This window comes from Mytilus edulis, chromosome 14 (genome assembly GCF_963676685.1).
Source record: "Mytilus edulis chromosome 14, xbMytEdul2.2, whole genome shotgun sequence".
Taxonomy (NCBI): domain Eukaryota; kingdom Metazoa; phylum Mollusca; class Bivalvia; order Mytilida; family Mytilidae; genus Mytilus; species Mytilus edulis.
The window spans coordinates 909,718-930,975 of record NC_092357.1 but is presented as its reverse complement, the minus strand read 5'-3'; the positions used below and the strand labels follow the sequence as shown (position 1 = coordinate 930,975).

Here is a 21,258-nt window from a genome sequence, read left to right as displayed (position 1 = left end):
ACGTTAAGAAGTTAATAAGAAAAACATGGTGCCACCGAACTTGTTTTCTTACTAAAAGTAAACCATGCATTTTTCTTTAACTTTCATCCATTTAAAAATCGAATGTGTCGTTTTGTAACTTCATTGGGGGTGTGAAAGCGTTGACCAAAGAACATTTTGTATGTGCGCACGGTCAACGCATTTACAATCCTATGAAGGTACAAATTAATTTAATTTACCTATGAACTTTATTGTGGGACCTTGTGTCATCGTGAATGATCATTTTTATTGTGAAATGAAGTTGGTTAAGGAATAACGCGAGACTGCAGTGTAGCCAAACAGAAAAAAACGTATTATAATGAAACATACATCTAATTTAATTATTACTGTTTATTTTAACTTCGCCTAAATAGGAAAGTTGAAAATTGATTTACAGAAACAGAAATATTTGGCATTTGTTGAAAAAAAATGAAATATATCACTAAATGTTCTTACATTGGTTTTAAATCTGTCTTAAAATTTAAAATGGACTAGACCGATATGTACTGTTTTTTTTTATATAATCCAAGAAGGCGGTAAACTGCATGCAGTTAATCTAAATTTATCCATTCTCAGATGATTTCTATACAATGTTTTGAAAAGCGTGTTTTATATGCGTTCAAGAGAAAATCAAGCTTAATACAAAACCAAAAATAGTTAAAATAAATCTGATAATGTGTTGTCAACGATTTTTACATTTTTTCCAATGTTAACGAATGCACGTGCGATTTCTCGCAAAGTTGGTTTCAGATTGTGACTCCTACAAAACTTGAATCGCCATTCTTCTAAGATATCCTGGTTCAGTCTGACCAAATCTCTTTCATTTTGTCTGTGGCTGATCTGTTCCCAGATATTAAAATCCATTCCAAGTTCGATAAGAAACGGGAGGGAGTATTTTCCTACTAATGGAGCTAATCTGTCAATGTGTTCTGCTGTAGGTACCAGATCCCACTTCTCAGGTTCCATGTCTGCGTTGTTAAAATATAGGGAAATGTTTGCAACATAATTAAAATGACAAGTAGAATATTGAAAACAAATATGCAATTGAATGGAGAAAATATATCAAATATTGGTCTTATTTTGTGAAATGCAATACTTATATCATGTATATCATGCGAATGTTATGTGTGTTTCTATTTCATACCCGATAACAATCTAAATGGAAGCTGACATGATGTATATATTTTTAATTCCTATTGATGAAAGGACATACATTTTACATTACATTGTATATTATACATTGTTATAGGAGTAGTTTGCATTTTTATCTGTATAATCGTGCAAAATACCAGCAGATATATCATAAAGAGGTAATTTGACAATAATTAGAACGTTGTATTAATGTCTAACCCTATTGCACTTACTTGCTGTACGTTTAATATTGCAGAATGTATACATTTTTCCCTTTTGAACCAAGTTTTATAGAACCTTGTTAAGTGCCTGCGTAACATTTTCATAGAAGTCAACACTATGTAATAGAACACATGCATATTTAAAAATTCTTCTTAATTTTACAGACAATCTGTTTCCACGTTCATGTTTTGGAAAATAATTGATTCACGTATATTTTTACTTACCAAAATGAATATTTTCGCCTTTCACAAGCTGCAAAAAAAACCAACCTATTATTGTCACAACTGTCATAATTGAATGCATTTGCATTGATGTACAATACAATTAAATTGTATTTGGTATCATAGATATAAGAAGATGTGGTATAAGTGCTAATGAAACAAGTCTCCATCCAAGTCACAATTTGTTAGATGATTTACTTTTCACTATCATTGTTATTCTCAGTGCCTTTAGGTAAATCTATCTATGTTCACCAAACATGTGTTATATATTTTATAATATTATCTTAAATGCTAACTTTTTTGCGTTGAAAGATTAACTTTGACTTTAACAAAACTTAGAACAGTTTGCATACATTTGTTTCATTCGTTATATTTTTTTAAAGAACTTAGTAGGAATTGTATTGTATTTAATAATGATCAACCTCTTCATTTTCTTCATTTGTGTTATGAAGACATATATCAATAGAAATGTATATTTCGATTACTTAACACCATCGATATTCAAACGGATTATCATAAGGACTTTTTTCTTTTTTTTATACTAAAATTAAGTTTTGTCTTTCATGTTGTGGCTTTTTGATTGTGTTTTCTTTGTACATTCATAGTTATACTTTTTACATGATAAACATCATGATATACATAATGTTATTGGATGTGTTTGTTAATATGAGTATATGTTCAAGTAAACATTGTTATACAAACATATAGCATTAAATTAAACTAACTACAATGACAGGCAAAACAAGGTTACTTTATTTGATGATTCATTAATATATATTTACCTTGCAAAGTATATGAATACTTTCTTTTCCAATACTTTCTATCGCCTCTTTGATGTCGTTAAATGTCACCATCCTGCTATCTCGACATCGTAGCAAAATTGCAAAGCTTGATGTTAAGGGATCTTCAGTTTCCAGTATGACATTAACTTCCCTGTTCCAAAATCCTAAATGTATTGCCAGTTCTTTAGCCTCGAATGGACTGTACAATAACGACAGACGTCGTAAATGTATGTCTGATGGTGTCGCTTTCAGAAATTCATCTTTGGTAACTGTATCAGAAATATTGCATATTTATTTTTCATTACCAAAAAGTAAAATCATAAAAATACTTATCTCCGAGGAAAATTCAAAACGAGAAGTCCCTTATCAAATGTTAAAATCAAAATCTCAAACATATGATACGAATGGATAACAATGGCAGTATTTATGACTTTATACATGCATTTTCTTATGTAAAAATTGGTGGATTGAACATGGTTTTAGATCTATCTTAACCCCTCACTTGTATGACAGTCGAATCAAATACCATTTTATTGATAGCGATGAGTGAGCAAATCAAGCAGGCATAATAGGCAAAATTGTCAAATATACAGCAGTCAACATTTTGTTATTATCTTAATCATCAAATAAACAAATAAATATGTAACAAATAAGCACAAACTGGTATATATACACAAAATATCAGCACAAAATAAAGACAAGAATACACAAATTTGCAATAATACAATAGCACAATGATAAGATGTATCAGTACAGAGCCACGTTATATATGTTACAAAGAAACATGCTGGAACCCCTGGACTCCTTTACTATCAGAAAAAAAACCAAATAAAAAACAAATAGACTCCACACATAATGTTCATATTTCATATCCAAACAGCCTCTGTCTTAAAATCATTATCTTCAATGTATCAAACTAAAACAGTTGTGTTTATTAAATATATTCTACATGTTATATATCTCCTTTTTAGTGTATATAACTATTATGCATACAAATGTGTGTAACGTATTATGTTCATGTGCAAATAAGAAAAAAAAAGAAATTTAATATAAAAAACAATATGTATATATATATTTTAAAAACCTGTGCATTTGTTATACAGATACTTATGTTTGAGAATCTTAATGGCAAACTTTTTGAAATTACTGACATGGTATAATTTTAATTTTTTTTCAATTATTGAAAATTGAATGTATAATACTAACAAATATTACCAACTGTATAAATATGTTATTTACTAATGTTAACGAGGCCGGGATAAGGTACCGGTATTTGATGTTTTATACTTACAAATGTACAGATTGCAATAAAATATAATAAATTTAAAAAAAAAAAATAAACATAAAAACATAAAAAGGCATACAGCCAAAGCACAAAAGCAAAAAGGAATACAGACAAAGCATATCAGCAAAATGTTTTTTTTCATTAACACAAAATAGCCATTAAAATATTAGAAGAGATACGTCCTAATAAAACTATATTTCTAAAGTATATACTACTGTGATATAAACAACACTATAAAAAATAAGGACGAGCGCATTTTGTGTAAAAAACAAAATAAAACAAGGAAAATTATACGCTCAACATTATCATGATTATTGCAAACTAAAACTTATATATAAATATATCTTCAAACCAGGCGAAACCATAACGCTTGGAAATGTTCACATATTCTTAACATTCACTAAACCAGTGATAAGTCAGTCCCTATCAGATGGAAAGAAGGTCAAGCAACAAATGCCTACGGTATTATTCTAGACACTGTTCAGGTAACGGGTCATATGTTTATGATTCGAAAACGTTATTATATAAAGCTTTTCTTCACATGTCAGCCGTTTGCCTTGAGAAAAACAAATATTAACTTTAAAAATGATTTGTTTTTTTATTATCATGTTATCAGACGAAACATTACGAATTTACGTGTTTTAATTGAACAAGAATTATGTTAATAAATAAATACAAGAGTCATATGAAATTAGTTTTTTGTTTGTTTTAACTATTGCAATGTACAAAGTTGAGAGGTTCCTATTGTATTAAAGTAAGTAGTTCTCAACAAGATGCGATCAAAAACATGATACTTCAAATTGACATAACACAATATTCAGCATTTGTTATACATTACCTGTGCACCCTGGTTTACACTTTTCGTCTTCCTGAGAAAAAAAAGGAAATTATAAACTAATTTAAAGGTACTCATTTTATTTGTAAATCAATTTGTTATACATTATTAGAAGATATATCACCAAACTGATTGGGTTGAAATTTAAAACCGTTTGTAAAAGTCAGAAAATGTCTTTTTCTCTTAGCGTATATCATGTATATACAAGCTTTGATGGGCTTTGCTAATTGTTGAAGACCGTACGGTGACCTATATTTGTTAATTTGTGTGTCATTTGGTCTCTTGTGGAGTATTCATTTAAAAGACAACTTATTAACAAACAAAAACAAAACGATTCCTTGCATTTCACAAAAGGAAGGGTATTTAGTTTGATCATTATTGTTATCGTTTATTTATTATAACCTTTTTGGTTAAAATTGAGAATGAAAATGGGGAATGTTACAAAGAGACAACAACCCGAGCATAGAGCAGACAACAGCAGAAGATCACCAACAGGTCTTCAATGCAACGAGAAATTCCCGTACCCGGAGGCGTCCTTCAGCTGGCCCCGAAACAAATATATACCAGTTCAGTGATAATGAACGCCATACTAAACTACAAATTGTACACAAGAAACTAAAAGTTTAATAAAACAAGACTAACAAAGGCCAGAGGCTCCTTACTTGGGACAGGCGCAAAAATCCTGCATCTTTGGCAGTTCTTTTTTTCGGATCTTATTGGTACATTTAATACAATTCAAAATGATAAGCGAGTTTGTCTATAACAAATTAGAATGTCGAATCGTACTTAATGTGTGTTAATGTTTGCACTTTCCCTGCCATCACCACCTAAAACAATCCATAACATAAATTACTACCTTTTCTGCAATCCACGATGTAATTGTGTGTATGCTGTGTTCAATGCCATGTGAAGGACATATCCATATTTGATCTGTTTGAGCCTTATCGTTGTCAGGAAGGACACATGAGTTGTTTGGTGAGTTACAACATATCCTGGTCATAAAGGATGCATCGCTAGTTTGAGTCTGATCACTACTTGTTCTGATATACAGCTGAATTATTTTTTCCAAGGCTGATGCAAGACATTCATAGATGCTGGAGGCTACATCCCTCATTATAAGTGTGTTTGATAAGGCATGAACAAGACGCGCAATGATCCTCTCATCTTCGCAGGCAATGTACATATCTAAAGACGAATCTATGGTAAACACTCCTGACCTATGAAACAGCATGTCCTTGTTGGAATCTCCGTACGTTTTCACCGCCCATACATATAGACAGTAACTGATAAATCTGAAGGATAATGCAGGAGGTATCATCAATGATGATGATTGGAAGGATATGGCAAGACTCCTCTTTGTGAAGCCAGCCGATTGGAGGTATCCGGAATCATCTTTCGCTCGTACCATACTTGCAACATAGTAGAAGTCAGCAGGTATACGGTGGCGATCTAAGTCGTATCTTTTTGGTTCTACCAATATATCCAGGTGTGTCATAACTTCCAGTAAATAATCTTTATCTTTGTAGAACTTTTTATATTTCTTTTTCTTCCAAATTTGTTGGATCACTTTTTTTGAGACAACTCCTTGTTTGCCCATTACATCCCACAACTCTTCTCTTTCTTTGTCTCCTTGACAGAACCTTTTATCTGTTACAATAGATTTAAATGCATCAATGAGAAGAGTGGGAGATAAAATTATACGGTCGTCTAATTTATGTTCATCAAAGTACAAAAGCTTGCCAATGGAATGTTGGAATTTCAGAAATACCTTCAACTCGGTTTCTGATAACGGTCTAATAGGTTGCAATGCGTTTATTTTCTCAAGATGCTCTAGTGTAATCAGAGGAATGCCTTTTCTTATCAGCGATGCAAATTCCAACTCTAAAGGGATAAAACACTTTGGAAGTGGTTCACCCCATGTTGGTTGCCTCTCTGATTCGCTGATAATAGCATCCTTGATCTTCGTCATTTCTAGGTCATATTCGTCTTGTGCGTTAACAAATATTTTATCCTCAAGCACTACATGTTGCATTAACGATGTCTGGTGAAACATCTTGTCGATTTCTGCAAATATTTCATGTCTTCTTTGTTCAACCTCATTCTAAGAAAAAATCCAGGGAAGGTTTTTTACAAAATATTTATAGTAAGAAATAATTATCTTTATCGAAATGACATGTTTATGGTAAAAAGAGTGTAAAGTGGGCATTCTGCAATGAAAACAACGGTATCATATAAAAGCAAATACGACAGGTACGGAATAAGTACACAGATAGTATAATTGATGCATTTTTGTAGCATACAATCTATGAAAAATAAAAAAAAACTTGATACACGATTACATCAAGGCTGAAGTCAAACAAATCTCTCAATTTTCTGGAAAAGTCCCTACGCAAAAGCAGATAAACAGTGACATTTCAACACTGGTGATACCTAAGATACTATGGCTGGTATCTTTTTGAAATTGACGCAACACGCATATTTACCCTATATGCTTGTGACCGGTAGATTTCAAGAAGCTTGACTTATATAGACAAAACAAAACTTTGGCGTACTACCGTCTAAGCCTAGTACCTACGTTAGGTTAGTTTGAAACTATTCTGTATACCACATAACATAAAAAAACAACTACTAAAAGAATATAAGACAAAACATAAAGAAGACCATACATTGTACCTTGGCAGTTTATTGTTTAGTATTATTGTTTCCATACCATTAAGTTTACGATACACATTTGTCACTTTTTTCTTATCTGAACTGATTTTCAGAGACATTACATTACATCACTAGTATACAAAAAATGATAAATAGTATTAGTGTATTGCAAGTGTTGTTAACTGCAGCAAATCCAGTACTATTCAAACGTTACAATTCACATGTAGTAAAATAAGTTTGGTTGAGTCTGGGGTCAAGAGTTGTTATATACATGAACACTACAATATTTTATTTAATCACATACAAAATGAAAAATTACATCTAAAAAAAACCTAACCATTCATGGATTGATCGCAAGCAAAGTATGAGAAAATTACAATAAACAAAAGAAAAAATCTTTAACCAGACGTGTTTTATTTATTCAGGCTTTCAGGATGATGTTTAGATAAACAAAGATGTTTAAAACTAATCATCAGTTACTATCGGACTTTTAATTGCGTTTACCATGTTCGCTTTGAATATCTTATATTTTAAACAACTTTGATTGTTTTCAAAGACAATACTACATGTAAACCTTAAATTCTTGCATTGATTGTATACAATAACAAACATTAGTACATGTACAATCATAATCTTCTTGATTTTTTTCCACAGTATTTCTTTTAAATATTAATAAGAGTCAAAATTAATCCACGTTACAATTGACTAGAATTAACTGATGCATTATAACATACTTACAGCTGTTAACCGATCTTTGTGAGTTAAAACAACCAGAATTTTAGGAAATCCCTGCATGCTTCCCTTGCAGTATGTTACAATTGTGTTGATCCAGAAAAGCAGATAATCTGTAAGAGTAGAGAAAAGTTATAATGGAAAAAGAATTAATTAAACTAAACGGTCATGTTCCGAAGGAATCGAAAAGATGACGTTAGTTGCCTATTATTGCGCGTATAATCTAAAGAGTGATAATATTTTAGTTTTTCCAAAGTGTCTCTGTGATTTTAATTTGACTCATACAGGTGTTACACACCAGCGTGTATTGAAAATGAATGTATATCTATACACACCTCTTCCTGATTTATGTCCACTCTTTCCCGGGAGGTATTGTTCATACGGACATGGATCATCAAGTTTTCTACTTCCATCCAGTACAATTATGTAAATCGCTCTGTAAGTCAGAAATGTCTGATGAGTTGAATAGAAAACATCCTGGCCACCAAAATCCCAAATTATTATTGGTGCTATCTTTTTGTTGTGTAACTGCTTTTTTCCTACTTTAGAGGTCTTCTTGAGAAAGTTTTCTTTCGTGATTGAAACTTTGACTTCTTTAACTTTTTTCGAAACCCCAAACATCTGTTTTAACTTTCTGATCCATCCAGGTTTAGTTACAGTTTTCAGGTGCACCTCTCCAGCGTTTACTGACTTCGCACGTTCCAAGTCATCCATTGAAATGTCTGTATATGGCAAATCTTCACCTATACAGTTGTCTTTTGAGAAATCGGTATAATCTTTTCTGATTGGATTTTCCTGTTCCTCTTGTATGTTTCTGTTGTCAAATCCACCTGACCTTTCTCCGTCCGAAACTAGTAGTTCTGATTGGTTTTCTAAATTATGAGTGCTATCTTGTATGACTGTCTCATAGTTGGCATCGTCGCATTGTGCCTTTGCGTTTTGCTTACATAACTGCCCTACTAGTTGTTGGCTCATATTCCCGTCTATACTGCTAATATTACCTGGTACGGTTTCGAATTGGAATTCAAAACTGTTCAATCCTGTTTTGAAACTTTGAGTGGAAGACAAACTGTCCGAGTCTGACCATTCTGACCACTTTGACCATTCTGAAACCTCTGGTGTTGTAACTGACATTGAATTTTCTTTTGATTGACGTCTTAGTCTTTCTTTGCTGGCCGGCAATGATATGGCTTGTGACATGACTGGTAGAGTTTTGCTTGTTAGCGTTGTATCATCTTCATTTATAGTTTTCACCCCTTTTAAAAGTGATCTGCTAACGATTATTTCTTCCAATGAGAAATCTAAAATGAGACAATATGTATAGTATCATAAAATAGTATAATACCAGATTCATGTTTTAGTGTTACCTAATTGACAACAATTAAAACAAATCAGTATGATCGTTCTAAATTAGATATTGTACAGTGTAAATATCTTTTCTAACTTATCTAGAACAAATGGGATGTAAAATAGTTATCATATATGAACGCGATTTGTCATTGTAAGATCATCCCAATGGCCGGAGGCCAGAAGTTGATGTTACAGTGAAAAACCAAGTCCGATATCATCCTTCAATTAAACAGTAGTTTATTATTTCAAACGGATATATGTGAGCTTGCAATTACTATAAATTGTCAAATTGTAAGCTGTATTTTAACAATACATTGCTATACAGTTTGTACATGAAAAAGACTACCACTGAATATTTTTTGAAATATTTTGCACACAAATTAAAGTAGTTCTGATGAACGTGTATGCAAAATTTCATGTCAGTATAAAAGCATTGCATTTTGATCATATTGTATGGGTTTCTTTCATATTGGCTCTTTTAAAATAACTTCAAAGATAATAAAAATAGATATTCCATTCTCAATTTTATTGATACGTTTGCAGTAATCTAATTTACAAAAATTGTCCTATTGTTGTTAATAATTCACATGTTCTGTTTTGCATTTATTCGAAGATTTACCTTGTTGTCCACCAAGCCAGTCTTTTGATTCACGGTCCATATATGAAAGACCATTGTACAGTTCTATTCCATCGGTCGATATCCTGAATCTAGTGGGACGTTTTCCAACCAGATATCTTGCTATTGTTGTTTTCCCTGTACCCTGCTGACCAGCTAACATGACCCTTGCCTCAAAATGGGGATAACTTTCTTCCTCCAATAGACTAGCAAATACTTGCGCTGACTTTGTATCGAATTTTTTAACTTCAGGTGGAAGACCTAAACATCAAAATATTTGACTGGTAGATTAACTATTGATATATTTTACAAATCTAGATTTTATTATTTCTACTAATCGGGCCTTGATATATTTAAAAGCGGTTCGCGTATGATTTTTGAAGTATGTAATTATTCTATTGTGTTTTTACAATAGTTGTAAACCTGTTTTGGCGGTCAGTATATAATGAAAGTTTGAACGAGATTTAACTATCGAGGTTTGGGCAGTGACCATTGTCGTACGTTTCTGTTGTATTGAAGTTTAATTTTCATTAAGAATTCTGTTTTTTTTGTACTGAAGTTGTATGTAAAGAATTAATGTGTTTTGTATATATTTTGTAGATGTTTGATTGCTGTCTTTGTGTGATGTTTATAAACCGGGATTTGTTTTCGTAGATGCATGGTTGCCGTATTCAAAACATGAACTGTTAATGATGTTTGATCTCTGGATCTATAGTTATTAAAATTGCGATGGTCATTGCGCCAGTATATAAATATGTATTTAGCTTTCTATTATGCCTTTATCGTATTAAGATACATATCTGGATTTGATCAGATATGCATGCTTTAAATCTAGAGAGAGATTTAGCACATAAATACTTTATGTTCGTTTAAACACAGTGAATTAAGAACATAATGTATTATATCGGTAAAGCAGAGCCGCTAATCTAATATGATAAGTAATACCGAGAGACCCTATTTAAGAAGACCATCAGTGATTAGTCATGTATCTCAATAGAAATTATATGTTTCATTTTTCAAATGTTTTTTCCTCTCCTTGAAAAAAAACAGCTTGAAAATTGAAACATCAATCGAAAGAATCAAATAAAGCATGTGACAACCGTTATGAACACATAATTAACTGACGGATGTACACTCATTTGTTATGGGCTTTTATTTGACTGCTATAATGTCCTCAAAAATAAGAAACAATAAGAAACATTTCGAAAATAACTTTACATTTCTTTTTTAAAATCAATTGTATGTAATGATGGATTAGATAAGTAAATTTCTTAATTGATTAAGTTGTGTATATAACTCAAATTATGCACTACTGTGCTATTTTTTTACGTTAGCTTTTATTGCTAGAGAGCCCGTGGAAAGCCATTAACTTTCTCCTGTAAAACTAGCAATTTAGGTTCGATACATGTACGAGCAGATATTTTACGTGTGAGACTCGATCTCAGAATCGCAGTGTTGACAAGTTTCGGAAACAGTAGTTCGACCATGAAGACACATCGGTCACGGAGTCACCCCCTCGGATAAGTAAACACAATAGCAATTTTATTAGTGCATTTGTTTGCACCTTTTCCTTCAACTTGGATGGAGACTTGTTTAATTGTTTTATTGTCACTCATACCAAATCGTCATTTATCTGTGTCGTGAGCATCACTTATACATTTGTATTTCTGACTATTCAACTTCTTCAACAAGTAAGGCTATTCAGTATGCAACAATAGAAAAAAATACTAACCTGGTAAAAGATTCTTTTCAAATGCCTGCAATAAAAAAAATGAAATACATGTCTTTCTTTTATATCAATAATTAAAAAATCAGAAATATATACAACCTAGTTGAGATACACCTTTATAGTATACACTGCTTATGCAAATAAATTAAATTGGGAACATTAGCAGTAAGAGGTTTTACATGTTGCATCCTTTGTTTTGTTCATGTAATTACTACATTGTACTCGTTTATAAGTGTCAGTGGCGAAATTGCGGATAGACGAAACATTTAAGAAGTACAGTTGTGTGTGATTTCCTATCATTATTTTCTTGATAGAGGGTTGCCGCTTACAAGGAAGCTATTAAACCAAGAGTTCCAAATGGTGAAGTTGAAATCATCCCTTCGTAAATTTTACGGACGCCATCACGAGTTGGTTGACCGTTATGGAATAACCGTTTCACAAATGATATCGGATATGTTCCTTACGTCGTAACTACAATCCCCTTCCCTTTCATGAATGTGACCTACCGAATTAAAACTATTTACCAGATTTGTAATCACATAAGCAACACGACGGGTGCCACATGTGGAGCAGGATCTGCTTACCCTTCCGGAGCACCTGATATCACCCCTAGTTTTTGGTGGGGTTCGTGTTGTTTATTCTTTAGTTTTCTATGTTGTGTCATGTGTACTATTGTTTTTCTGTTTGTCTTTTTCATTTTTAGCCATGGCGTTGTCATTTTGTTTTAGATTAATGAGTTTGACTGTCCCTTTGGTATCTTTCGTCCCTCTTTTGTGTACAGTCATAACCTGAACAACATGTTATCTTGGTCAAAGTTATTCGGTTACTCCCAAAAAAAACCAGACACGATATAAATTTAACGTTTGGCTGGTGTGCTCAACACTAAAATAAACTAGGACCGCTCTACATCGGTTTTTTTATATATATTTTTAAATGCCGTGTTTCTGGAAATATACAATACTCATTATATATATGACCTAATATTATAACACAATGCTGACTGATGTACCCCTATTTTTGACATTTTTTACCTTTTTATGTCTGTTTGTTTTGTTCACAAATCGTTGTCAATATATTGAAATTTGTTGCAACTGTCATACACGTGACAGGTTAAACTAGCTTTATAAACCAGGTTTAATCAACTATGTTCTACTTAAGAAAAGTCAGGAATGTGACAGATGCTGTCAATTCGTTTGTTGTTTTGGGGTTTTTGATTTTGTATTATGATTAGGGACTTTCCTTTTAGTATTTTCATCGGAGTTCAGTATTTTTGTGATGCTACTTTTACTTTGAAACACAATCTTATAAATATCTAATGCACTAAATGAATCTGAATAAATTTAACATGAAAGTTCGAAAATTCAAAGCTTTAAATACTCAAATTTTCAGTTATATGTTGCTTAAATATAAGACCTGGTTGTTCAATCTTTGAAAAGTGAATGTTCTGCGAATCGGATTTTTGCTTTTATTTAAAAAAATATAAAAACAAATCAAAAATGTAATGTTACCTCAAATAACGTTTTTATAGCCTTATAGCTGGTCAAATCTATTGGCTTCTTTCCCTGAATCACAAAAAAATATCATGATAAATCGATGTCAGTTGAAATTGAATAAAAGTTCGTTTTAAAAATACAATTGTTTCAAGAAAAAAGGGGTGGAAAAAGTAAGAAACTATATTGGGTACCTTATTGATACTGAACAACATATAGAAAAGAGAGAGCAGGAATGTTAGTGTGCATGAGAAAAATACTTGTCAAGTTTGAAAAAAAGAGTAAAATATACCAAAAACCTCCTCAACAGTTTAAACTACAACATAACGAAACAACATTGCCATCATTAATCAATTTTATTGATTGTGCCGTAATAGGAAGAACAGATATTTCTGTAGACTTGCATACCAATGACAATAACAATCAAAACCAAGGAGTAAACAGTGATTCATCAAACAATTAGATATTTACATCAACAGTTACAAATAATAAACTAGAAACAACAAAAACTCCACATAAAACCGGGAGTGAAATCATGTGCTCCGGAAGAGTCAGCATTTCAGCAACGGCACCCGTCGTGAAACATTTGTATTAAACTAATAAAATGTTGACATTTGCACAGTTAATTGGATGTAATTAAATTTTTCAATTTTAGCCCTGGCGTTGTCAGTTTACTTTCGATTTATGTGTTTGACTGTCCTCCTAGTATTTTTCATCCCTTTTATGCTCACCTGGCCCAAAGGGCCAAAGTGAGCTTTTCTCATCACTTTGCGTCCGTTGTCGTCGTTGTCGTCGTCGTCCGTCGTCGTTAACTTTTACAAACATTAACTCCTCTGAAACTACTGGTTTGATTAAAGCAAACTTGGTCACAATCATCATTCTTGTATCTAGTTTAAAAAAATGTGTCTAGTGACCCGGCAAAATAACCACGATGGCCGCCATGGCTAAAAATAGAACATAGGGGTAAAATACATTTGTTGGCTATAACTCAAAAACCAAAGCATTTAGAGCAAATCTGACAATGGGTAAAATTGTTTATCAGGTCAGGATCTATCTGCCCTGAAATTTTTAAAGATGAATCGGACAACCTGTTGTTGGATTGCTGCCCCTCAATTGGTAATTTTAAGGAAATTTTGCTGGTTTTTTTTATTATCTTGAATATTATTATAGATAGAAATAAACTGTAATAGCAATAATGTACAACAGAGTAAGGTAAGACCTAAGGAGTTATTGTCCTTAATAGTCAATTTTTAACAATTTCCAAAATTTTTTACTAACATTTTCAACTGAAACTACCGGGCCAAATTATTCCAAAATTGGCCACAATCATCTTTGGGGTATCTAGTTTAAAAAATGTGTCCGGTGATCCGGCCATCCAACTAAGTTGGCCGCTACGTCTAAAAATAAAATGTAGGGGTAAAATGTAGTTTTTGGCTTATAACTCAAAAATCAAAGCATTTGAAGCAAATCAGACTTGGGTTCAATTGTTGATCAGGTGAAGATCTGTATGCCCTGAAATTTTTCAGACGGATCGGACAACCTGTTGTATGGTTCCTGCCCCTGAATTGGTAATTTTATGGAAATTTTGCTGTTTTTTTTTATTATTTTGAATATTATTATAGATAGAGATAAACTGCAAACAGCAATAATGTACAACAAAGTAAGACCTAAATATAAGTCAACAAGACCAAAATAATTAATTGACCCCATAAGAAGTTATTGTCTTTAATTGTCAATTTTTAACAATTTTTATAAAATTAGTAAATTTTTACTCACATTTGCCACTGAAACTACTGGGCCAAGTTCATCATAAATAGAGATAATTGTAAGGAGCAAGAATTTTCAGTAAAGTAAGATGTACAAACACATCACCATCACCAAAATACAATTTTGTCATGAATCCATCTGCGTCCTTTGTTTAATATTCACATAGACCAAGGTGAGCGACACAGGCTCTTTAGAGCCTCTAGTTTACAGTTATAACCTGTTTTTTTATTATTTGGATTTTATACTACCATAATTCTGATATGATTTGCATATCTGCAAATACTGGAACTTGGTTGGTCCATTAGATTTTTTTTTTGTTTACACTTCGATACACCATGCTGCTGACACTATTTTCGTAACCTTAATTGTATTACATTCATGCGTGCTACAGAAGCCAGAAAAAGATGTTTTACCAAACTGAGAGGAAAGAAAAACACAAAAAAAAACAAACAAATATCTGTCAATTCTGTTCTCATAAATAATAGAAAGACATTGAAAAATGTATTAGGCTTTTATAATGTATTAATTACCAATAACATTTACATCATTAAATAGCGTGATGTATTAACTTGACGTCATATGAATGAATACTGTAAGGATGAAGATTATTCTGTTTCTTGTACGCCTCAAATTTGAAAATACGTAATTTAAATGATGTTTTTGAGGTAATGTTATTTCATTTTAGATTATTTTGCATTAATCAAATATCAAGTTTTCAAAAGAATGACATTTAAGCCTAAGAAAAAAAAATAACAGTACAAAATGTGCACCCAATTTGTACAGATACTTTAATCTGAACACAAAATTATGAATATTTGACTTTTTTTCATTTTGTTGACTATTTTGTATTAACTAGATGACGGCTTACTCCTAAACTACGAAATTTCAATTGAGCGTTTGAACAACAACACTTACCTCTATGGATATAACGAGCAAGCGGTCTTATACTGGACGTTAAAAACCTTAACTAAAATTTGATAGAATCAAGCGTTTTATGTAAATAAGTAAACGAAAACAAAAAATAGAAAAATGCATGCACTACCTTCATACATTATGCTTAGCCGCAATATTTCAAATAGACGTATAATCACATTTCCCTTAAGTGTGCATGACATAGATACTTCAATAATAAAAATAGATGATTTCGGAACGGCACCGGGAATGTGGATTATGAATCTGAAAACAATTAACACAAATGAATTTTTTAATGGAGTTAAAACGTTTTGGGAATATTGGGTTACAAGTAAGGATCGATTTAAAATCAGTCAAGAGTGGTGGGATGCAACACAATCAAAGATTTTATATCTTATTACGGACATTAGTCAAAAACTAAAACATTTATCAAAACAAAAAAAAAGTAATTGCTTAAGAAGAAAAAAAACCAGCTTGAAAATTGAAATATCAATCGAAAGAATCAAATAAAGCATGTGACAACATTTAGAAATCGATAATAGAATTAAGAAATATGATATAAATAAAACAGTTTCTGCAAAAAAAAGATCATGAACTAAATGGGCCGCAGATAAAGAGAAGCCGACCAAATACCTATTCAATTTAGAAAAGAAAAGAACGGGCAAAACAAATTATGACAACGTGTAAGAAAGGAAAAACGGTGACATTGATTCTATTTTGAATGAATAAGTAACAATGCATACTAAACATGATATACAGACGAGGCGCTATTGGACACCATTGACTAGGGGGGTGAGTGATCGAAAAGTATCTCAATACAAATATATCGATTTTAAATCATGAAGTAACGTTTAATGCAGGAACCATTGGAAAGCTGAAATGCGTACGGTAAGTATTGGCTTCGAAAATTTGATGATAGATATAATGATGCCTTTTTTAACTGATTCTTACCTCAACATTTGTTATGTTTGGATCACAGTCTCTTTTTAATAAAAAGGTAACAACTTTGAGTCTATTTTTCTGTGCAGCTATATGTAACGCAGTCTGTCCATTCTTGGAAAAAAATAAAACATGACGTTTGAACGATTGTTTTTACATTTAAAACTAAATTTTCATTATCTGATTATTGAGGTTTTAAAACGAAGTATGATTACAAAATAGTAACTTTTTTAAAAAAAATTTCTGGATTTTATCTAGGTAGAGTATTCAAACTGTTTTATGTAAGATAATTTTTAAGTAACATTTCTTTCTACTGCCGTATTCACAAAATCGTATATAGCAAAAAAAGGTGCATTGTATTTTGTAATTTGTTTTAATTCAATTGTCTGCAGAGGGAAATTGTAAATAGTTTGTTTGATTTCACTGATGATGTTTAAAGCCTTAAAAATCACTACTCGGAGTGTGACAGATTATAGGGTAAATCATTATCCTTCCGTGCTTCTGTAAGTATTTTGATACTACAGTGACGATCGGAGTGTGACATATTATAGGGTAAATCATTATCCGTCCGTGCTTCTGTAAGTATTTTAATACTACAGTGACGATCGGAGTGTGACATATTATAGGGTAAATCATTATCCGTCCGTGCTTCTGTAAGTATTTTGATACTACAGTGACGATCGGAGTGTGACATATTATAGGGTAAATCATTATCCGTCCGTGCTTCTGTAAGTATTTTAATACTACAGTGACGATCGGAGTTTGACATATTATAGGGTAAATCATTATCCTTCCGTGCTTCTGTAAGTATTTTGATACTACAGTGACGATCGGAGTGTGACATATTATAGGGTAAATCATTATCCGTCCGTGCTTCTGTAAGTATTTTGATACTACAGTGACGATCGGAGTGTGACAGATTATAGGATAAATCATTATCCGTCCGTGCTTCTGTAAGTATTTTGATACTACAATGACGAGTAAATAATGAGGAACAATTGATATTGGCAAATGTCTGATAGTGATATAACACAAAGTGTACAAGTTCGAACTTGAGGTTACAGCCTCATATTTTCATGTGTATGCCTTTTGTTTTTATTAATTTGATTTATTATATAAAGTCAAGTTAAAACCCCAAATTAAAGCTATTGTCTGAACATTAATTTTGGACTAGTGGTTCTTCCAACGTAAAGAAAAATAAGTAAGCTTTCGTCAGTTAAAGCATGATGTTGGAATACTCAGGTATCGAATTTGGCAGTTTCGACTGAACATACAACATGTACAATATAAGGTTTTTATGCTTTTATATTCGTTTCAAGGTACGTTAAGTTATGCTTTGACATGCCATGAAGTTAAATTAATTTGAACTTGATGTCAGAGTTATATCATTGTCATATAGAATGTATACCAAAGAGAAATAATGTAGCATATAATACGCACTGTTCCTGCTATCCACAGGAAACAAATCATTCGGTTTATTAAGTACTTACAATGTCCTGCAGATTCTTTTCACATCCAAATTCAATTAAAATCTGTAATACTTCTGTTTCATTATTACTAGCAGCATGGTGTAATGCATTCTTTCCATTCTGAAATTATATAACCATCTTTTTGTTAAGATAGATGCAGTTATTCATATGACATAAGTCTATATGGAGACGTACAGTATTTGCGCGAATGTGTTTTTTTTTCTTTCTTTCTAAAACGTGCAGTATATCAATATATCAATTGTATCTGCCAAAAACATTAAACCGTAAAAATTATTTACTTTTACCAATCATGACTTAGAATGGCAGTACTGTCATTGGCATCCCACATCTTCTGATATCGTTATAAGCATAATAAGCTAAACGTTTATTTCATTGTTTATTACATTGAGATTTTTTCATCGTAAACTGTCAGGGTACAATATATTTACAGATGTAGGTGACGTTGAGAGTGTCGGCTTGCATACTTGTATCCAGTGTAACTTCAGTTAGTAGTACATATAATTACGAGAGAAGAAGGGGTTATTAACCTTACCTGTAAATATAACAAATGTTTAAAAATATGGTATACGAACGTAGATGTCTTGTACATAGATGTTTTTATTAGATTAATGTCTTAATAAAATGCATTTTTGGATTTGCGTTTGCATCAAATGCATGTTCCAAGTCAAGTTTCCGTTTTAAATGTTCTTTTGAGATTCCTTTGTAATTCTACTTTTTTCATGGCATGATTAATTGCGTCCAATATGTCTTTACCCTCAGAGTTTTACATTTACTTTCTATTATATTTTTTTTAATTTTATTATCTCCACAAAATGTTGAAACAAAACCAAAATAGTTTGTGGGATAATCAATAACGTGCAACACATTGTAATGCTAAAAGAAATACAGTAAAATTGAGAATGAAAATGGGGAAAGTGCCAAAGAGACAACAACCCGACCATAGAGCAGACAACAGCAGAAGGTCACCAACAGGTCTTCAATGCAACAAGAAATTCCCCACACGGAGGCGTCCATTAGCTGGCCTCTAAACAAATATATACTAGTTCAGGGATAATGAACACCATACTAAACTTCAAAATGTACACAAGAAACTAAAAGTTAAAAAAATACAAGACTAATAAAGGCCAGAGGCTCCTGACTTGGGACAGGCGCTAAAATGCGGCGGGGTTAAACATGTTTGTGAGATCTCAACCCTCCCCCTATACCTCTAGCCAATGCAGAAAAGTAAACACATAACAATACGCTCATTAAAATTCAAGAGAAGTCCGAGTCTGATGTCAGAAGATGTAACCAAAGAAAATAAACAAAATGACATTAATACATAAATAACACCAGACTACTTGCAATTAACTGACATGCCAGCTCAAGACTTTAATTAAACTGATCGAAAATTATGTCTTTATCATATGAATATCAGGCACAATCCTCCTCGTGAGGGGTTTAGTATCATACCATCATAACATATATGAGAGGAACATAACCCGTGTAATGCCAACAACTGTTTTTTAAATAAATGTGTTTAGTTCCGATGCAAAGACCCTATAAGTGAATTAATATTAACACCAACATATGCAATCTCTAATGACCTGACAACAGTATCGTAACTATGTCCCTCTTAATAAGTCTATTTAAAGGTTTTGTTAGCTTCTGAGGTGAATACTGACATTTTTGTGCTTTGTAAAGAATATTTCCATAAAATATTGGATGTGAAATACCTGAACGTATAAAAATTCTGCATGCTGAGCTATATTTACGAATGATGTCCCTATACCGTAAGATGGTGACATGGGAACGTCACCATCTAAAAATGGATAATTAACGATAGGAAATGAGAAATCATCTTTTTTATCATAAATTTTAGTATTAAGCTTTCCGTTAATGATATAGATATCACGATCGAGGAAAGGGCAGTGGTCATTCTTAGTATTAGATTAATCTAAAGGAAGTTCAGCAGGATAAATGTATTTAATATACATACTAAAGTCGTCATAATTGAGAGCCAATATATCATCCAAATATCTAAAAGTATTATTAATTGTTTGTATCAAATGTTGTTATGATGTGTCTTTGTTGAGTTTTGTCATTAATTGTAACTCATAGCAATACAAAAACGGGTCCGCAATGAGTGATGCACAGTAAGTGTGCACAGTAAGTCCCCATTATAGTTCCGATATTCACACGATATAGAGAATCTCCAAAGCGAACAAAATTGTTATCTAGTAAAATTTAAGGGCATATATAGTATCAAAGCATGTCCAATTGACATAGTTCTTTTGTTTATTGCTACTAAAAAATGACCTAAAAGAGTTTGAACATAAATATTACCATTCTGACTTTTTAAATGCTCATTTAAATAGAGCGGTGAATTTTTTTCTTAACAAGAATGTGAGGCAATGTGGTATATAGTGTAGAAAAATTAAAATTGTGAACAGATTCAAAATTTCCAATATAAGCATGCAATTTATCAAGTACTTCCAACGTGTTTTTTACACTTAAAAATAATAAATTCCATTATTTTCAAAGGCCTTATTTGAACAATTTATTATCAGGTTTTTGATTGTACCAAGTGTACTCGTAAGAATAGTAGACACTTTAGTAGTGGAACAATGGCTTGCAAACATAATAAATCTATATTTGTAAGGTGTTTTGTGCATCTTCCGAAGCTAATACATAGTTAAGACTTGCATTGTATTTGGTTATGCTTGTAAAGAGGTAGCTAACAGTTTACAGGTGTCGTTTTCTGAAAAAGGAGTCAGTTGGAATATTGGTAAATTGGTGATTTTTTTTTCAGAACCTCAATATACAATTTACGTCAAACAATAATAAAATCAATAGCAGCTGTATCGGCCGGGACACATACTAATTCCTTGTCTAGTTCTTTTAGTTTATGTTTGATACGAGATAAAGGTTTATTGTGGTTGTTGTTAAGAGTAAAACATTCTTTAAAATGTTGAATACGCATATCAACTATGTTCATTACTGAATTAAAAAAAAAGTCCAAAGATGTTTTATCAAGCTTTTTCACATTTTATCCATTTCAAAGTAAGGAGTGAGTCGTGTATTACGACATTCATTCCTATTAATAAT

At 31.9% G+C, this 21,258-nt stretch overlaps 1 protein-coding gene and 1 long non-coding RNA gene across 2 annotated transcripts; both read right to left on the bottom strand.

Moving 5' to 3' along the window:
* Nucleotides 1–482: 482 nt before the first annotated feature.
* Nucleotides 483–9,173, bottom strand: LOC139502605 (uncharacterized). The gene is made up of 7 exons (XM_071292139.1): nucleotides 8,214–9,173; nucleotides 7,885–7,991; nucleotides 5,351–6,595; nucleotides 4,498–4,528; nucleotides 2,375–2,643; nucleotides 1,596–1,623; nucleotides 483–986 (listed from the first exon to the last, which is right to left on the bottom strand). Exons 1-7 carry the CDS (start codon nucleotides 9,076–9,078, stop codon nucleotides 676–678), a joined length of 2,856 nt encoding a protein of 951 aa, XP_071148240.1. The 5' UTR covers nucleotides 9,079–9,173; the 3' UTR covers nucleotides 483–675.
* A 3,907-nt stretch (nucleotides 9,174–13,080) lies between these two features.
* Nucleotides 13,081–18,275, bottom strand: LOC139502604 (uncharacterized). Its single transcript, XR_011658892.1, has 3 exons — nucleotides 18,172–18,275; nucleotides 16,694–16,795; nucleotides 13,081–13,135 (listed from the first exon to the last, which is right to left on the bottom strand). It is a non-coding gene; the product is annotated as an uncharacterized lncRNA (long non-coding RNA).
* Nucleotides 18,276–21,258: the final 2,983 nt, after the last annotated feature.